The sequence below is a fragment of the Scyliorhinus canicula genome, chromosome 26 (assembly GCF_902713615.1).
Source record: "Scyliorhinus canicula chromosome 26, sScyCan1.1, whole genome shotgun sequence".
NCBI classification, from domain to species: Eukaryota; Metazoa; Chordata; class Chondrichthyes; order Carcharhiniformes; family Scyliorhinidae; genus Scyliorhinus; species Scyliorhinus canicula.
The window spans coordinates 7,986,992-8,003,835 of NC_052171.1; the positions used below are offsets into that span (position 1 = coordinate 7,986,992).

Here is a 16,844-nt window from a genome sequence, read left to right on the forward strand (position 1 = left end):
GCACTGTCATCAGGCAGGGGCAGGGGCTGAGGGAGCACCGCGCTGTCATGGGGCAGGGACTGAGGGAGCACTGCGCTGTCATGGGGCAGGTACTGAGGGAGCACCGCGCTGTCATGGGGCAGGGACTGAGGGAGCATCGCACTGTCATCGGGCAGGGACTGAGGGAGCACCGCGCTGTCATCGGGCAGGGACTGAAGGACTGAGGGAGCACCGTGCTGTCATCGGGCAGGGACTGAGGGAGCACCGCGCTGTCATCGGGCAGGGACTGAGTGAGCACCGCACTGTCATCGGGCAGGGGCTGAGGGAGCACCGCGCTGTCATCGGGCAGGGACTGAGGGAGCACCGCACTGTCATCGGGCAGGGACTGAGTGAGCACCGCGCTGTCATCGGGCAGGGACTGAGGGAGCACCGCACTGTCATCGGGCAGGGACTGAGGGAGCACCGCACTGTCATCGGGCAGGGACTGAGGAAGCACCGTGCAGTCATCGGGCAGGGCCAGGGACTGAGGGAGCATCGCACTGTCATCGGGCAGGGACTGAGGGAGCACCGCGCTGTCATCGGGCAGGGACTGAGGGAGCACCGCGCTGTCATCGGGCAGGGGCAGGGACTGAGGGAGCACCGCGCTGTCATCGGGCAGGGACTGAGGGAGCACCGCACTGTCATCGGGCAGGGGCTGAGTGAGCACCGCGCCGTCATCGGGCAGGGACTGAGGGAGCACCGCACTGTCATCGGGCAGGGACTGAGGGAAGCACCGCACTGTCATCAGGCAGGGGCAGGGACTGAGGGAGCACCGTACTGTCATCGGGCAGGGACTGAGGGAGTACCGAGCTGTCATCGGGCAGGGACTGAGGGAGCACCGCGCTGTCATCGGGCAGGGACTGAGGGAGCACCGTACTGTCATCGGGCAGGGACTGAGGGAGCACCGCACTGTCATCGGGCAGGGGCAGGGACTGAGGGAGCACCGTACTGTCATCGGGCAGGGGCTGAGGGAGCACCGCACTGTCATCGGGCAGGGACTGAGGGAGCACCGTACTGTCATCGGGCAGGGACTGAGGGAGCACCGCGCTGTCATCGGGCAGGGACTGAGGGAGCACCGCACTGTCATCGGGCAGGGACTGAGGGAGCACCGCACTGTCATCGGGCAGGGGCTGAGGGAGCACCGTGCTGTCATCGGGCAGGGACTGAGGGAGCACCGCGCTGTCATCGGGCAGGGACTGAGTGAGCACCGCACTGTCATCGGGCAGGGGCTGAGGGAGCACCGCGCTGTCATCGGGCAGGGGCTGAGGGAGCACCGCACTGTCATCGGACAGGGGCAGGGACTGAGGGAGCATTGCGCTGTCATCGGGCAGGGACTGAGGGAGCATCGCACTGTCATCGGGCAGGGGCAGGGACTGAGGGAGCACCGCACTGTCATCGGGCAGGGGCAGGGACTGAGGGAGCACCGCACTGTCATCGGGCAGGGACTGAGGGAGCACCGCGCTGTCATCGGGCAGTGACTGAGGGAGCACCGCGCTGTCATCGGGCAGGGACTGAGGGAGCACCGCACTGTCATCGGGCAGGGGCTGAGGGACTGAGGGAGCACCGCACTGTCATCGGGCAGGGGCTGAGGGACTGAGGGAGCACCGCACTGTCATCGGGCAGGGACTGAGGGAGCACCGCGCTGTCATCAGGCAGGGGCTGAGGGAGCACCGCACTGTCATCGGGCAGGGGCTGAGGGAGCACCGTACTGTCATCGGGCAGGGACTGAGGGAGCACCACGCTGTCATCGGGCAGGGACTGAGGGAGCACCGCGCTGTCATCGGGCAGGGACTGAGGGAGCATCGCACTGTCATCGGGCAGGGACTGAGGGAGCACCGAGCTGTCATCGGGCAGGGACTGAGGGAGCACCGCACTGTCATCGGGCAGGGACTGAGGGAGCACCGCGCTGTCATCGGGCAGGGGCAGGGACTGAGGGAGCACCGCACTGTCATCGGGCAGGGACTGAGGGAGCACCGCACTGTCATCGGGCAGGGGCAGGGACTGAGGGAGCACCGCACTGTCATCGGGCAGGGGCTGAGGGAACACCGCACTGTCATCGGGCAGGGGCAGGGACTGAGGGAGCACCGCACTGTCATCGGGCAGGGACTGAGGGAGCACCGCACTGTCATCGGGCAGGGGCAGGGGCTGAGGGAGCACCGCGCTGTCATCAGGCAGGGACTGAGGGAGCACCGTGCTGTCATCGGGCAGGGGCTGAGGGAGCATCGCGCTGTCATCGGGCAGGGGCAGGGGCTGAGGGAGCACCGCACTGTCATCGGGCAGGGGCAGGGACTGAGGGAGCACCGCGCTGTCATCGGGCAGGGACTGAGGGAGCACCGCGCTGTCATCGGGCAGGGACTGAGGGAGCACCGCGCTGTCATCGGGCAGGGACTGAGGGAGCACCGCGCTGTCATCGGGCAGGGACTGAGGGAGCACCGCACTGTCATCGGGCAGGGGCTGAGTGAGCACCGCACTGTCATCGGGCAGGGGCAGGGACTGAGGGAGCACCGCGCTGTCATCGGGCAGGGGCTGAGGGAGCACCGCACTGTCATCGGGCAGGGGCAGGGACTGAGGGAGCACCACACTGTCATCGGGCAGGGACTGAGGGAGCATCGCACTGTCATCGGGCAGGGGCAGGGACTGAGGGAGCACCGCACTGTCATCGGGCAGGGGCAGGGACTGAGGGAGCACCGCACTGTCATCGGGCAGGGACTGAGGGAGCACCGCGCTGTCATCGGGCAGTGACTGAGGGAGCACCGCGCTGTCATCGGGCAGGGACTGAGGGAGCACCGCACTGTCATCGGGCAGGGGCTGAGGGACTGAGGGAGCACCGCACTGTCATCGGGCAGGGGCTGAGGGACTGAGGGAGCACCGCACTGTCATCGGGCAGGGACTGAGGGAGCACCGCGCTGTCATCAGGCAGGGGCTGAGGGAGCACCGCACTGTCATCGGGCAGGGACTGAGGGAGCACCGTACTGTCATCGGGCAGGGACTGAGGGAGCACCACGCTGTCATCGGGCAGGGACTGAGGGAGCACCGCGCTGTCATCGGGCAGGGACTGAGGGAGCATCGCACTGTCATCGGGCAGGGACTGAGGGAGCACCGAGCTGTCATCGGGCAGGGACTGAGGGAGCACCGCACTGTCATCGGGCAGGGACTGAGGGAGCACCGCGCTGTCATCGGGCAGGGGCAGGGACTGAGGGAGCACCGCACTGTCATCGGGCAGGGACTGAGGGAGCACCGCACTGTCATCGGGCAGGGGCAGGGACTGAGGGAGCACCGCACTGTCATCGGGCAGGGGCTGAGGGAACACCGCACTGTCATCGGGCAGGGGCAGGGACTGAGGGAGCACCGCACTGTCATCGGGCAGGGACTGAGGGAGCACCGCACTGTCATCGGGCAGGGGCAGGGACTGAGGGAGCACCGCGCTGTCATCGGGCAGGGACTGAGGGAGCACCGCGCTGTCATCGGGCAGGGACTGAGGGAGCACCGCGCTGTCATCGGGCAGGGACTGAGGGAGCACCGCGCTGTCATCGGGCAGGGACTGAGGGAGCACCGCACTGTCATCGGGCAGGGACTGAGTGAGCACCGCACTGTCATCGGGCAGGGGCAGGGACTGAGGGAGCACCGCGCTGTCATCGGGCAGGGGCTGAGGGAGCACCGCACTGTCATCGGGCAGGGGCAGGGACTGAGGGAGCACCGCACTGTCATCGGGCAGGGACTGAGGGAGTACCTCGCTGTCATCGGGCAGGGACTGAGGGAGCACCGCACTGTCATCGGGCAGGGACTGAGGGAGCACCGCCCTGTCATCGGGCAGGGACTGAGGGACTGAGGGAGCACCGCGCTGTCATCGGGCAGGGGCAGGGACTGAGGGAGCACCGCGCTGTCATCGGGCAGGGGCAGGGGCTGAGGGAGCACCGTGCTGTCATCGGGCAGGGACTGAGGGAACACCGCACTGTCATCGGGCAGGGACTGAGGGAGCACCGCGCTGTCATCGGGCAGGGACTGAGGGAGCACCGTGCTGTCATCGGGCAGGGGCAGGGACTGAGGGAGCACCGCGCTGTCATCGGGCAGGGACTGAGGGAGCACCGCGGTGTCATCGGGCAGGGACTGAGGGAGCACCGCACTGTCATTGGGCAGGGGCAGGGACTGAGGGAGCACCGCGCTGTCATCGGGCAGGGACTGAGGGAGCACCGCGGTGTCATCGGGCAGGGGCTGAGGGAGCACCGCACTGTCATCGGGCAGGGGCTGAGGGAGCACCGCACTGTCATCGGGCAGGGGCTGAGGGAGCACCGCACTGTCATCGGGCAGGGACTGAGGGAGCACCGCACTGTCATCGGGCAGGGGCAGGGACTGAGTGAGCACCGCGCTGTCATCGGGCAGGGGCTGAGGGAGCACCGCGCTGTCATCGGGCAGGGGCTGAGGGAGCACCGTACTGTCATCGGGCAGGGGCAGGGGCTGAGGGAGCACCGCACTGTCATCGGGTAGGGACTGAGGGAGCACCGCACTGTCATGGGGCAGGGACTGAGGGAGCACCGCGCTGTCATCGGGCAGGGACTGAGGGAGCACCGCACTGTCATCGGGCAGGGACTGAGGGAGCACCGCGCTGTCATCGGGCAGGGACTGAGGGAGCACCGCGCTGTCATCGGGCAGGGACTGAGGGAGCACCGCGCTGTCATCGGGCAGGGACTGAGGGAGCACCGCGCTGTCATCGGGCAGGGACTGAGGGACTGAGGGAGCACCGCGCTGCCATCGGGCAGGGGCAGGGACTGAGGGAGCACCGTACTGTCATCGGGCAGGGACTGAGGAAGCACCGTACTGTCATCGGGCAGGGACTGAGTGAGCACCGCGCTGTCATCGGGCAGGGGCTGAGGGAGCACCGCACTGTCATCGGGCAGGGACTGAGGGAGCACCGCACTGTCATCGGACAGGGACTGAGGGAGCACCGCGCTGTCATCGGGCAGGGACTGAGGGAGCACCGCACTGTCATCGGGCAGGGACTGAGGGAGCACCGTGCTGTCATCAGGCAGGGGCAGGGACTGAGGGAGCACCGCACTGTCATCGGGCAGGGACTGAGGGAGCACCGCGCTGTCATCGGGCAGGGACTGAGGGAGCACCGCACTGTCATCGGGCAGGGACTGAGGGAGCACCGCGCTGTCATCGGGCAGGGACTGAGGGAGCACCGCGCTGTCATCGGGCAGGGGCTGAGGGTGTACCGCACTGTCATCGGGCAGGGACTGAGGGAGCACCGCGCTGTCATCAGGCAGGGGCAGGGACTGAGGGAGGACCGCACTGTCATCGGGCAGGGGCTGAGGGAGCATCGGGCAGGGACTGAGGGAGCACCGCACTGTCATCGGGCAGGGGCTGAGGGAGCACCGCACTGTCATCGGGCAGGGGCTGAGGGAGCACCGCACTGTCATCGGGCAGGGACTGAGGGAGCACCGAGCTGTCATCGGGCAGGGGCTGAGGGAGCACCGCACTGTCATCGGGCAGGGGCTGAGGGAGCACCGCACTGTCATCGGGCAGGGGCTGAGGGAGCACCGCACTGTCATCGGGCAGGGACTGAGGGAGCACCGCACTGTCATCGGGCAGGGACTGAGGGAGCACCGAGCTGTCATCGGGCAGGGACTGAGGGAGCACCGAGCTGTCATCGGGCAGAGCTGAGGGAGCGACGTACCATTAGAGGGGCAGGACTGAGGGAGCATAGTACCATCAGAGGCGCAGGGGCAGGACTGAGGGAGCACCGCACTGTCATCGGGCAGGTACAGGGCTGAGGGAGCACCGCACCATCAGAGGGGCAGGGCTGAGGGAGCACAGTACCATCAGAGGCGCAGCGGCAGGGCTGAGGGAGCGCCGCACCATCAAAGGGGCAGGGCTGAGGGAGCGCCGCACCATCAAAGGGGCAGGGCTGAGGGAGCGCCGCACCATCAAAGGGGCAGGGCTGAGGGAGCGCCGCACCATCAAAGGGGCAGGGCTGAGGGAGCGCCGCACCATCAAAGGGGCAGGGCTGAGGGAGCGCCGCACCATCAAAGGGGCAGGGCTGAGGGAGCGCCGCACCATCAAAGGGGCAGGGCTGAGGGAGCGCCGCACCATCAAAGGGGCAGGGCTGAGGGAGCACCGCACTGTCATCGGGCAGGTGCAGGGCTGAGGGAGCACAGTACCATCAGAGTGGCTGCACTATCTGCCCTCCCAGATGGATGCAAAAGGTCCTGTGGCATTATTTAGAAGAGAAGGGGTAACCTGGCCTACAGAGATCAACCGTCACGAGAACAGATTATTTATTTTGATGCCTGACAGTCCTGCTGGGCTGTTCAATAATTAACACACAGCACAGAGAACAGACTCCAATCAGCCTTTAATCTGTCAGCAGCTTCGGAGCGGAGTGTCAGTTACGGTCGACTGTGGAGGACAACGCTGGCTCTGCTGTCCTGTAAATAAGACTGAGACGTGTGGTCATGAGCAGCTTCCGTGCGTTGGCTATATCGCTGCTACTACTGCCTTTAACAACAGGCTTACCATTCCTCAGATCATCGCAATCATTGCCCCGAGACACCAACAGCACTCTCTCGGACAAAATGCGTCACATCTTTTAACACAGACTGGCCCGGTGGGATTGGGCATTCTCTGTTAAAGGCACAGCCAGATGGGAGTGTCAATCAGCCACAACTGAATTGACTGGGGGGGGATCAGGCAAGAGGGACTGGAAGGTCTCCTCCTCTTGTCCATGGCAGCCGAACAAACGTGATGGGGTGTTTGAGTGAACTGGCTGGACCGTGGGTAGATTTGGTCTCGTGATGGGGGTGGGCGGGCAGGGTGGGGAGGAGGACTTTGGCTCATGATCCAGTCGGACTGTCTGAGAGCAGCTTGGAGACTGTTTATTGTGCGTAACTCTTAGTGCCTGCCGTTATATAGAGGCGTACCAGAGTGACCCTTTCCAGGCAGAATCGTCTTCAAAGGCAAGCCCCAAGCAGGCACCTACCCCACCCACTCCTCCCATCCCCCAGGAGGACATGAGCTCCCTCCCTCGAGCATCACAGACTGGCACGTGCTGCCCGGAAAGCTGCCACCTCCTCGGGTGTCCTCAGATACTGCTCAATTTCACTGTCTGATATCTCCTCCTCCCCCGTGATCAGCTCCATGCCATGGCTTCCCTCCGCTTCCGGGCAGGGCTTCCTCCTCTTCCTCTGCGTGAGGCACGGAGGGAGGAAGACCGGCGCTGTGCGTTTGTGCGCCGACCCCGCGGGACTCGGCTGGTCCTGAAGAGAGGGCCCGGTGTCCTCGCCCTCCCAACCTCTGCTGCCCTCGCCCCCGTCCGTTTCCATTCCTTTGCTGGGGCCGGTCTGCCCATCTGCGTTCTCCGTCCGCGCGGGTCTTAGCGTCTGTCTGAGCAACAGGACGCGATGGCGCAGAATATCGCCGCTGTACTTCACCACAGTCTTGGCGTCGATCCGCTGCGACGCCAGCCAATCCAGCTGCGGCGCCAGCCTGACGAGAATGGCGACCATCTCCTTCACCCGCCGCGAGGCGGGCGGGGGCTGCTTGACCCCCGCCAGCTGGCAGAACTTGCCCAGGCTGCACTTCAGGCGATGCTGGGGCAGCAGCGACTGCCAGGCCAGGTAGGCTGCTGCCGTGACGATGGGCACAGGGTGCCTCCCAGTCACCAGCCAGGTTTCACTGGCCAGCTCCACAAACTGCAGGGCGCGGTCCACCACCTTGTCTTTGTCCTCCAGAAAGATGGACGGGACTGATGCAGACTTCTGGAACAAATTATACCTGCGAGGGGGGGGGGGGGGGGGGGAGAAGAGAAAAACAATCAGGGTCTCAGTGGGCAGGTAATACACCGGAGATCACAATCCCGACACACCCCATCACCTCACACACACACACACACACACACACCAACGACCCGCTCCCGGACGCTCAGGTTGGATTGTACCAAGATCACTTGACCCCGATCGCATTACAGACTTGATTCTAACACGGGTAAGATCTGAACTCCAGAGGTGAGACAACAATGGCTGCCCTTGACATCAAGGCAGCACTTCAAAGTGAGGAATCAAGGAGCCCTGGCTAAACTGGAGTCAATGGGTATCAGGGAGAAAAGTCTCTGTTGGTTGGAGTCATTCCCGGCACAAAGGAAGATGGTTGTGGTGGTTGGAGGTCAATCATCTCAGCTCCAGGACATCACTGCAGGAGTTCCTCAGGGGGGTGTCCTAGGCCCCAACCATCTTCAGCTGCTTCATCAATGACCGTCCCTCCATCATAAGGTCAGAAGTGGGGATGTTCACTAATCACTGCACAATGTTCAGCAACATTCGCGACTCCTTAGATAATGAAGCAGTCCATGTCCAAATGCAGCAAGACCTGGACAATATCCAGGCTTGGGGCTGGCAAGTGGCAAGTTACATTCGCGCCACACAAGTGCCAGGCAATAACTATCTCCAACAAGACAGGATCTAATAACCGCCCCCTGACATTCAATGGAATTACCATCACTGAATCCCCCACAATCAACATCCTGGGGAGTTACCATTGACCAGACACTGAACTGGACCCAGCCATATAAATACTGTGGCTACCAGAGCAGGTCAGAGGCTGGGAATCCTGCGGAGAGTAACTCACCTCCTGACTCCCCCCAAAGCCTGTCCACCATCTACAAGGCACAAGTCAGGAGTGTGAGGGAATACTCTCCACTTGCCTGGATGAGTGCAACAACTACACCATCCAGGACAAACTAGGGGATTTTCACAGAAACTTCATTGCAGTTTTAATGTAAGCCTACTTATGACAATAATAAAGATTATTATTTGAAAGCGGCCCACTTGATGGGCACCCCATCCACAAGCATTCACTCCCTCCCCCACCGACGCACAGTGGCAGCCGTGTGTACCATCTACAAGATGCACTGCAGCAACTCACCAAGGCTCCTTAGGCAGCACCTTCCAAACCCACGGCCTCTACCATCTAGAAGGACAAGGGCAGCAGATACCTGGGAACCCCACCACCTGGAGGTTCCCCTCCAAGTCACTCACCGCCCCGACTTGGAAATATATCGGCTGTTCCTTCACTGTCGCTGGGTCAAAGTCCTGGAACTCCCTCCCTAACAGCACTGTGGGTGTACCTACACCACACGGACTGCAGCGGCTCAAGATGGCGGCTCACAACCAGTGGTGCAGGTCAAAGGTCAGTGAACAACAGCGAGAGGGTCAGCACAGTCCAACCAGCAGCTATATCTCACCAGCTGACCTACTCCGCATTTGCAGTGTTTGCTGATGGGAGTTCCTTTAGCTGAAGCTTTAGTTTGTTTTGTTTTGGAGTTTAGATGTAACACCACAGTGTGGCCTGCTCCAGGATATTCTGCGTATTCCTGAAGGTGATCGGAATGGACAGAGTTTGTGCAAGAACCGGGCGCCACTGCTCATCAACGAGCAGCAGTATTAGGGACTGGATTCTCCATTTCAGGGATTATGTCTCCACGCCGTCATGAAAACTGTGGCGTCAAACTTAAGGCCCCTTATTCACAGCCCTGCAGGGGGCCGTCATGAAGCTCACGGCTCCAGCTGCCGATGCGCCCCCCCCCCCCCCCCCCCCGCCCCGCACTTCCGGGTCAGAGGCAGCCGCTGTGCTCCATGGCGGACTCGGACTGCGGAGCTGGACCGCGTTAGTAGTTCGATCCATGCCGTCGGGGTGGAGAATAACGGGGTGGGCCTCTGGCAATGGCTGTAGGTGGGGGATAGGCGGTGCGGCATACCCCCCAGGTACGCCGCTTTTCGGGGGGCCGGAGAATCGAACCGGCGCCGGACCCGCTTCCATGCGTGGAGATGGATTCTCTCCCCCCCCCCCCCCCCCGCACCGGACGCGATTTCGGAGTCAGGTGTGGGTGTGGAGAATCCATCCCCAGGAATTTGGACAGGTTAGCCAGTGGGGGCGGGCAATGCCAGTGGTCTGGGAGCGGGGACCCAGCCTCAGCTGTGGCGATACAGACCCCATTTCATCGGAGGCCAATGTGTGCCAATCCTCGGAGCTGGTTTAGTTAACAGTGGCAGCACCGACGCTGTTTGAACAGCGGAGACAAGAGTTGTGCGCTGGGAGGTCAGGAAGGATAAGAGGGGACATACTGACCCGTCACAGTGAGTTTTCACCAGGTCCAGCAGGCTCAGAGTGGGGATGTCCAGGTTCAGCTCCTTCACCAGCTGCTGGTAGACTGTTGAGAAAAGAGTGGGCTCCACGTGAAGGAGGGAGCAGATGGTGCTCATGGTCAGGGGCCAGTTGTGCTGGCGACAGGCGACGTGAACACAGCAGCCCACCAGGGCTTCCTTCTTCTCCAGAGTGACGTGCAGGAAGCTCGGATGCTCATAGGCCCTCAGGTAGAGTTCGCTGGCCGTGTCCTCCACGACGGGGCGCACACGGAGAATCCGGCAGAGGTCACGGACTCGCATCTGACCTGAGCGACGGGCGGGGGGGGTGAGAGAGAAGGGGGGGAGAGAGAGAGGGGGTGTGTGTGAGAGAGAGAGGGGGAAAGAGAGAGGGAGTGAGAGAGAGACAGAGAGTGAGTCACAACCGGAGTCACCGAGGGGAGAAGGATTACTTTAGGGACCTGGCTGCAGGCGATATTATACTAAAAGCAATATTGAACAGCATCTTGCATTCAAGTCAACACGGGGGGGGGGGGGGGGGGGGGGGGGCACGGGTCAGCCGCAAGGAGGGAGGGTTGGCCATAGGGTCGGCACTGGGGGGGGGGGGTACTGAGGGAGGGGCGGCATCGAAGGTATGTCCTTGGTCTCGCAGGGTAGACATCGAGACCAAGGTTCGGCAAGGAGGGAGAACTGGCATCGAGGGTGCGTCCGTGCTGTTGGAGGGTGGGCAGGGAGGGAGGGCTGGCATCGAGGGTGAGTCCATGCTGTTGGAGGATGCGTCCATGCTGTTGGAGGGTGGGCAGGGCAGGGAGGGCTGGCATCGAGGGTGCGTCCATGCTGTTGGAGGGTGGGCAGGGAGGGAGGGCTGGCATCGTGGGTGAGTCCATACTGTTGGAGGGTGGGTCCATGCTGGTGGAGGGTGGGCAGGGAGGGCTGGCATCGAGGGTGCGTCCATGCTGTTGGAGGGTGGGCAGGGAGGGCTGGCATCGAGGGTGCGTCCATGCTGTTGGAGGGTGCGTCCATGCTGTTGGAGGGTGGGCAGGGAGGGAGGGCTGGCATCGAGGGTGCGTCCATGCTGTTGGAGGGTGGGCAGGGAGGGAGGGCTGGCATCGAGGGTGTGTCCAAGCTGTTGGAGGGTGGGCAGCAAAGGAGGACCAGCATCGGGGGTGGACCATGCTGTCAGAGGATCAGCACCGAGGGAATTGCATTGACGGAGGTGCTGGGTTTTAAATGAGACTTCAAACAGAGGCCGTGTGTGCATTCTCAGGAGGGCTTAAAAGATCCCCTGGTATTATTTGAAGAACATGGAAGTTCTCCGTTCACTCATCAATATTCTACCCTCCAACAACATTATTAAACTGCTCATTCTTCTATTTGTGCACGCACTAACCGACTGCTGTATTTTCCACATTACAGAAACAACTATAACTTAGAAAAATCCTGAGGTCGTGGAGGAATGAGAGAACTGCACGACTATTAATCCACAAAAATTTCAAAATTCCTTTTTGGGAATGAACATGCATATTTTGTGAATCATGGCAATTATTTGTGGTGGAGTTGTGAGGAACATTGGTTGAGACGGTGGTGTCAATAAACACGGAGGGTAGCATGGTGGCGCAGTGGGTTAGCGCTGCTGCCTCACGGCGCCGGGGACAACGGGTTCGATCCCGTCCCCGGGTCACTGTCCGTGTGGAATTTGCACGTTCTCCCCGTGTCTGCGTGGGTCTCACCCCCACAACCCAAATATGTGCAGGGTAGGTGGATTGGCCACGCTAAATTGCCTCTTGAGTGGGAAAAATTAATTGGGTACTCTAAATTTTAAAAATAAACAACCACTCTGGTCTCAGCTATCAATCCATCTGCCTCAAGGGCTAACCACAGACTTCGCATAACCACTCTTTCTCCGTATGGAGTGCAATCCGGAGCTTTTTAAATCGGCTACTTGATGTGTCGAGAATTACTCCATTGTCTTGAGGGAAGTGGGTGGTGTGGTTTAATCGCGCCTTCAAGGCCAGAGATTGAAGCACGAGACCCGTTACTATACCAGCTGGGGCCGGCACATGGTTAGCACTGCTGCCTCACGGCGCTGAGAACCCCGGTTCAATCCCAGCCCCGGCGCGGAGAACCCCGGTTCAATCCCAGCCCCGGGTCACTGTCCGTATGGAGTTTACACATTCTACCCGTGTTTGTGTGGGTCTCATCCCCACAATCCAAAAAGATGTGCAGGGTAGGTGGATGGGCCACGTTAAATTGCCCCTTAATTGAAAATAAAATAATTGGGTACTCTAAATTTAGTTAAATAAAATACCAGCGTGCGCAAAGCATCGCCCACCTGCATCAGAACTCTGCTTGAGTGCTTCCTGCATTTTCTGCCGCCACTAATCAAGGATCTTACCTTGTATCTGATTACGACAGGGCTTTTTCACCTCTGCTGTGCTCTCGCTGTATCTCACTGCTGTGGAGAAGGAGTGCAAATAGTACAGTTTAACATTGAGACAAGCCATGCTGCTTAAGTTGTGTGTAGTACAGGTTCAGCACTCGAACCACACTTACAGCACTCGAACCACACTTGTTCTCCAAAACAGCCAGAGTGTGGCGACTGGGGGATTTTCACAGTAACTTCATTGCAGTGTGTGGAAACCTAAAATGGGCATCTAGAGCTGGGATACCTGACATAAAAAATTTTAAGTGTCCCATCAAAATTGCTGCAGGTACCTCATTAATTCAGTCAGCAGACAAGTGGCCCCTTGAAAGTTGATTACATTGTCTGGAATTTAATCGATTTCCTGAGATCACCCTCCCTTTTGTATTGTGACACACACACCTTTTGTCAATAACAGCATCACTGAGAGCAATGACGTCAGCCGATCACCTCAGCTTTTCTGTTGCTAATATACTTATCACTATAGAATTACCGCAGAATGCATTGACGTCATCTGATCACCTCTCCTTTGTATCAAAATTATACCTTTGTCTTAGTCTAAGCCCAGTAAGAAGTCTTACAACACCAGGTTAAAGTCCAACCGGTTTGTTTCAAACATTAGCTTTCGGAGCACTGCTCCTTCCTCAGGTGAATGAAGAGGTATGTTCCAGAAACATATATATAGACTGATTCAAAGATGCCAGACAATGCTTGGAATGTGAGCATTTGTAGGTAATCAAGTCTTTCCAGATCCAGAGATAGGGGTAGTCTCAGCCAACAGCAAGGCTCAGAAATTATCGATGTTACTATCTGTAGAGGGATGTTTTTTTTTTAATATGCATCCTTTTGTGTGTCAGAGTGTGTCCGGCTGCGACCTTTTTTTTTTTAAGAACAGTACAGCACAGAACAGGCCCTTCGGCCCTCAATGTTGTGCCGAGCAATGATCACCCTACTCAAGCCCACGTATCCACCCTATACCAGTAACCCAACAACCCCCGTTAATATTATTTTTTAGGACACTAAGGACAATTTAGCCTGGCCAATCCACCTAACCCGCACATCTTTGGACTGTGGGAGGAAACCGGAGCACCCGGAGGAAACCCACGCACACACGGGGAGGACGTGCAGACTCCGCACAGACAGTGCCCCAGCCGGGAATCGAACCTGGGACCCTGGAGCTGTGAAGCATTGATGCTAACCACCATGCTACCGTGCTGCCCACTTTGATTGACGTGGTCATTCTCTTTGTGCAAGTAAAACTTAATAAACTTAAATGTGTTGTTATCTGATACATTTTCAGTCTAAAAGTCTTACTCGGATGTCAAAGTTTTCCGCAAGTGTTAATGTAAGCCCTTTGCGTGGGTTTCGCCCCAACAACCTGTAGCCATGCTGGCCACGCAAAATGGACACTGAGCCAAAGTAAAATGGAAGACAGAAGGAAAAGCCTGTTTAGTGAGAGCAGACAGTCTGCTCTCAACTAATTAGCATTTTGCAAGCAGCAAACCAGTTTCTGGCCAGGTGCAAGATCTCCAAGCCAAAGGTGTTAATGGCAAAGCGCTTAGCATTCTGATGAGGCAGCCCAGATCCAGGCACGAACAATGGCAACATTTCCATCTCAATGTAACACTTGATTGGTTGCGCAGACAGGATGGCACCAAAGTAACGAATATCGAAACCACCCCCCAACACCGAGGAAGGCCCTCGCATTGGAGGATTTCGAAGGTAACCGTTTGGAAACGCTCCAATCGGTACCGAAAGGTAGAGCCCGCCTATAAGGGGGCAAGGACATTAGAGAGGGGTATAAAGGCAAATTCCCCATCTAGCCCGGTCTGTTAAACCCGTGCTCCGGCCCTGATAGACATCTTGCATCCTGACTCCAGCCGTTGAGCACCAGCCGCCGAAACCGTAAGTTCAACGCTCGCTACGCGATCCAAGTCCACTAGACCCCCAGTACCAGAACGCTTGCTGAAGGCTGCAGTACAAGACCAGGACGAAGGCCTCGTTCTCTGACCTTGCCTGTTCCTGTTAGATAAGTATTCTGATCACTTAAGTTTAGTTATAGCTTAGTCTCTTAGTGTGTGCATGAGTATTTATTATAACTGTATAATAAATATTGATCGTTTGAACCTTACTGATCGGTGTATCGTCTTTATTACTTTGAACTTGACCTTGGAATACTTGTGACGGTGTCTATACGGCACCTGGCGACTCCAGAGCTGAATAAATACATAGAACAGAGCCTAGTAGTGTTAAGCACACGTCGAACACGGAGGCGTGTTAATACACTCCAATAAACGCGTTTTACAACCACAGTAAAACGTGCAACAAACCCAAAAAGGTGTGCAGGCTAGGTAGATTGGCCACGCTAAATTGCCCCTTAATTGGAAAAAAAAAATTAATTGGGTACACTAAATTTATTTAAAAAAAGAAAAAATGTAAGCCTACTTGTGACGCTAATAAAGATTTTTTTTGTACTCCTTTTTCATATTTTCATAAACCAGGGGCTGGTTTAGCTCACTTGGCTAAATCGCTGGCTTTTAAAGCAGACCAAGCAGGCCAGCAGCACGGTTCGATTCCCGTACCAGCCTCCCCGAACAGGCGCCGGAATGTGGCGACTAGGGGCTTTTCACAGTAACTTCATTGAAGCCTACTCGTGACAATAAGTGATTTTCATTTTCATTTCATATTTTCCTCCAAAGTTACATCCAACAATAATCAGGAACGAATGTAATGTCAATCCCCATATCAAAAGCAACGATCCCGTTCTCCCACAAAACCCCAGACATTAGCCCTCATGTTAACATAAACAAATGGGAAAAAGGAATCAGGAATCACCCATAGTCACCATTAACACACACCGCCCCCTCTTCCCCCCACCTAATGTTCAACGTGATCCAATTCTCAAAAGTGCATAATAACGCCCATGAATTGTAGAACCCCTCCATCCTTCCCCTCAGTTCAAATTTGACCCTTTCAAGCGTCAAGAATTCCAGCCACGCCAGGGCACAGGGTGGAGAGGTTGATCTCCACCCTAACAGGATCCACCTTCAGGCGATCAACGAGGCAAAGGCTACAACATCTGCCCCGTTTCCAACCCCGGCTGGTCCGACACCCCGAATGTGGCCTCCCGAGGGCCCGGGTCCAGTTTCACGTGCACCACTTTAGAGATTACCCTAAACACCTCCTTCCAGTAATCCTCCAGCTTTGGACAGGACCAAAACATATGAATGTGGTTTACGTGCGCCCCACCACCCCAACATTCACACACATCTTCTACCCCCTCAAAGAGCCGGCTCATCCTTGCCCTCGTGAGGTGTGCTCTATACACCTCTAATAAAGATGAACCGGGAGCGAATCCTCCACACATCCCGCCGACTGCGACGTGCGACGATGACACCATAGGGCCGGGGGGGGGGGGGGGGGGGGAAGCCAGCAGGCGCCCCGTGCCGCCTTCGTGTGGGGGTGCCGAGGGCAGCGGGAAGGTGCAGTCGTTCCCCCCTCCAAAAAAAATGAGGAGGGGGGCCAAGAGGCGAGGAGGGTCCGTACCTTGGGAGAAGCATTCCTCGGAGCGGGTGGACGTGAGCACCCCCTCCGTCAGCAGGAAGCCGCAGTCGGTGCACACCAGGTGGCTCTGGCTGTAGTGGGAATCCTCCTCCACGTGAGAGGAGCCACATTCTGGGCAGCTGCCTCTTCCAGACATCTTCTGGGATGCTTGACCCTGCAAGAAGAGAGAGAGGGGGGAAAAAAAACAACATTGAAAAAAAAGACTGGGACCACAAAAATATTGAGCATGGCATATCAAGCAATTTAGTTGCATATCTCCCCTCCTGTCTTCACCCAGCCCCCTGACACACACAAACAGTGAGTTTGCACATTGCTGTGACTCCAAGTTCTGAATGAAGAAGAAGCAGCAAAGGCGCCACTGACCCTGCCTGCAGCACCTAAATTTACGTTCTGCACGCCTGCAAACACAGGACGTGGTTACCTTGGGCGTAAGGAGGGGAGGACAACCCATTCTCCCAGGCCTGGACCTCCCCTCTGGTCAAGATGGCGGCCGACGGCTCGCCCCGCACAAGGATGGCGGGTATCTCTGCCCCCCTATAAAAATGGCGGCGGTGCCTTCTCCTCCCCTCGCCAATCTGACGGCCGCTCATTTACCCCTCACCAAGATGGCGTCTCCCCCCCCCCAACCACACACACACTTTCTCTCTCTCCTCCCAATCCGCATCCAAAGATGGCGACGCTGCCGCCTCCGCCCCTCACAAAGATGG

At 58.5% G+C, this 16,844-nt stretch overlaps 1 protein-coding gene across 3 annotated transcripts; it reads right to left on the minus strand.

Annotated features, from left to right (window-relative positions):
• Positions 1 to 6,353: 6,353 nt before the first annotated feature.
• Positions 6,354 to 16,699, minus strand: LOC119957364 (transcription factor IIIB 50 kDa subunit-like). 3 transcript variants are annotated; one of them, XM_038785286.1, is made up of 5 exons: positions 16,559 to 16,699; positions 16,120 to 16,291; positions 12,547 to 12,606; positions 10,138 to 10,459; positions 6,354 to 7,788 (listed from the first exon to the last, which is right to left on the minus strand). In XM_038785286.1, exons 1-5 carry the CDS (start codon positions 16,586 to 16,588, stop codon positions 7,047 to 7,049), a joined length of 1,326 nt encoding a protein of 441 aa, XP_038641214.1. In that variant the 5' UTR covers positions 16,589 to 16,699; the 3' UTR covers positions 6,354 to 7,046. The 3 variants fall into 3 exon arrangements, with proteins under 3 accessions (XP_038641214.1, XP_038641215.1, XP_038641213.1); XM_038785287.1 differs by having other exon boundaries at positions 16,501 to 16,586; XM_038785285.1 differs by lacking the exon at positions 16,559 to 16,699 and having other exon boundaries at positions 16,120 to 16,494.
• Positions 16,700 to 16,844: the final 145 nt, after the last annotated feature.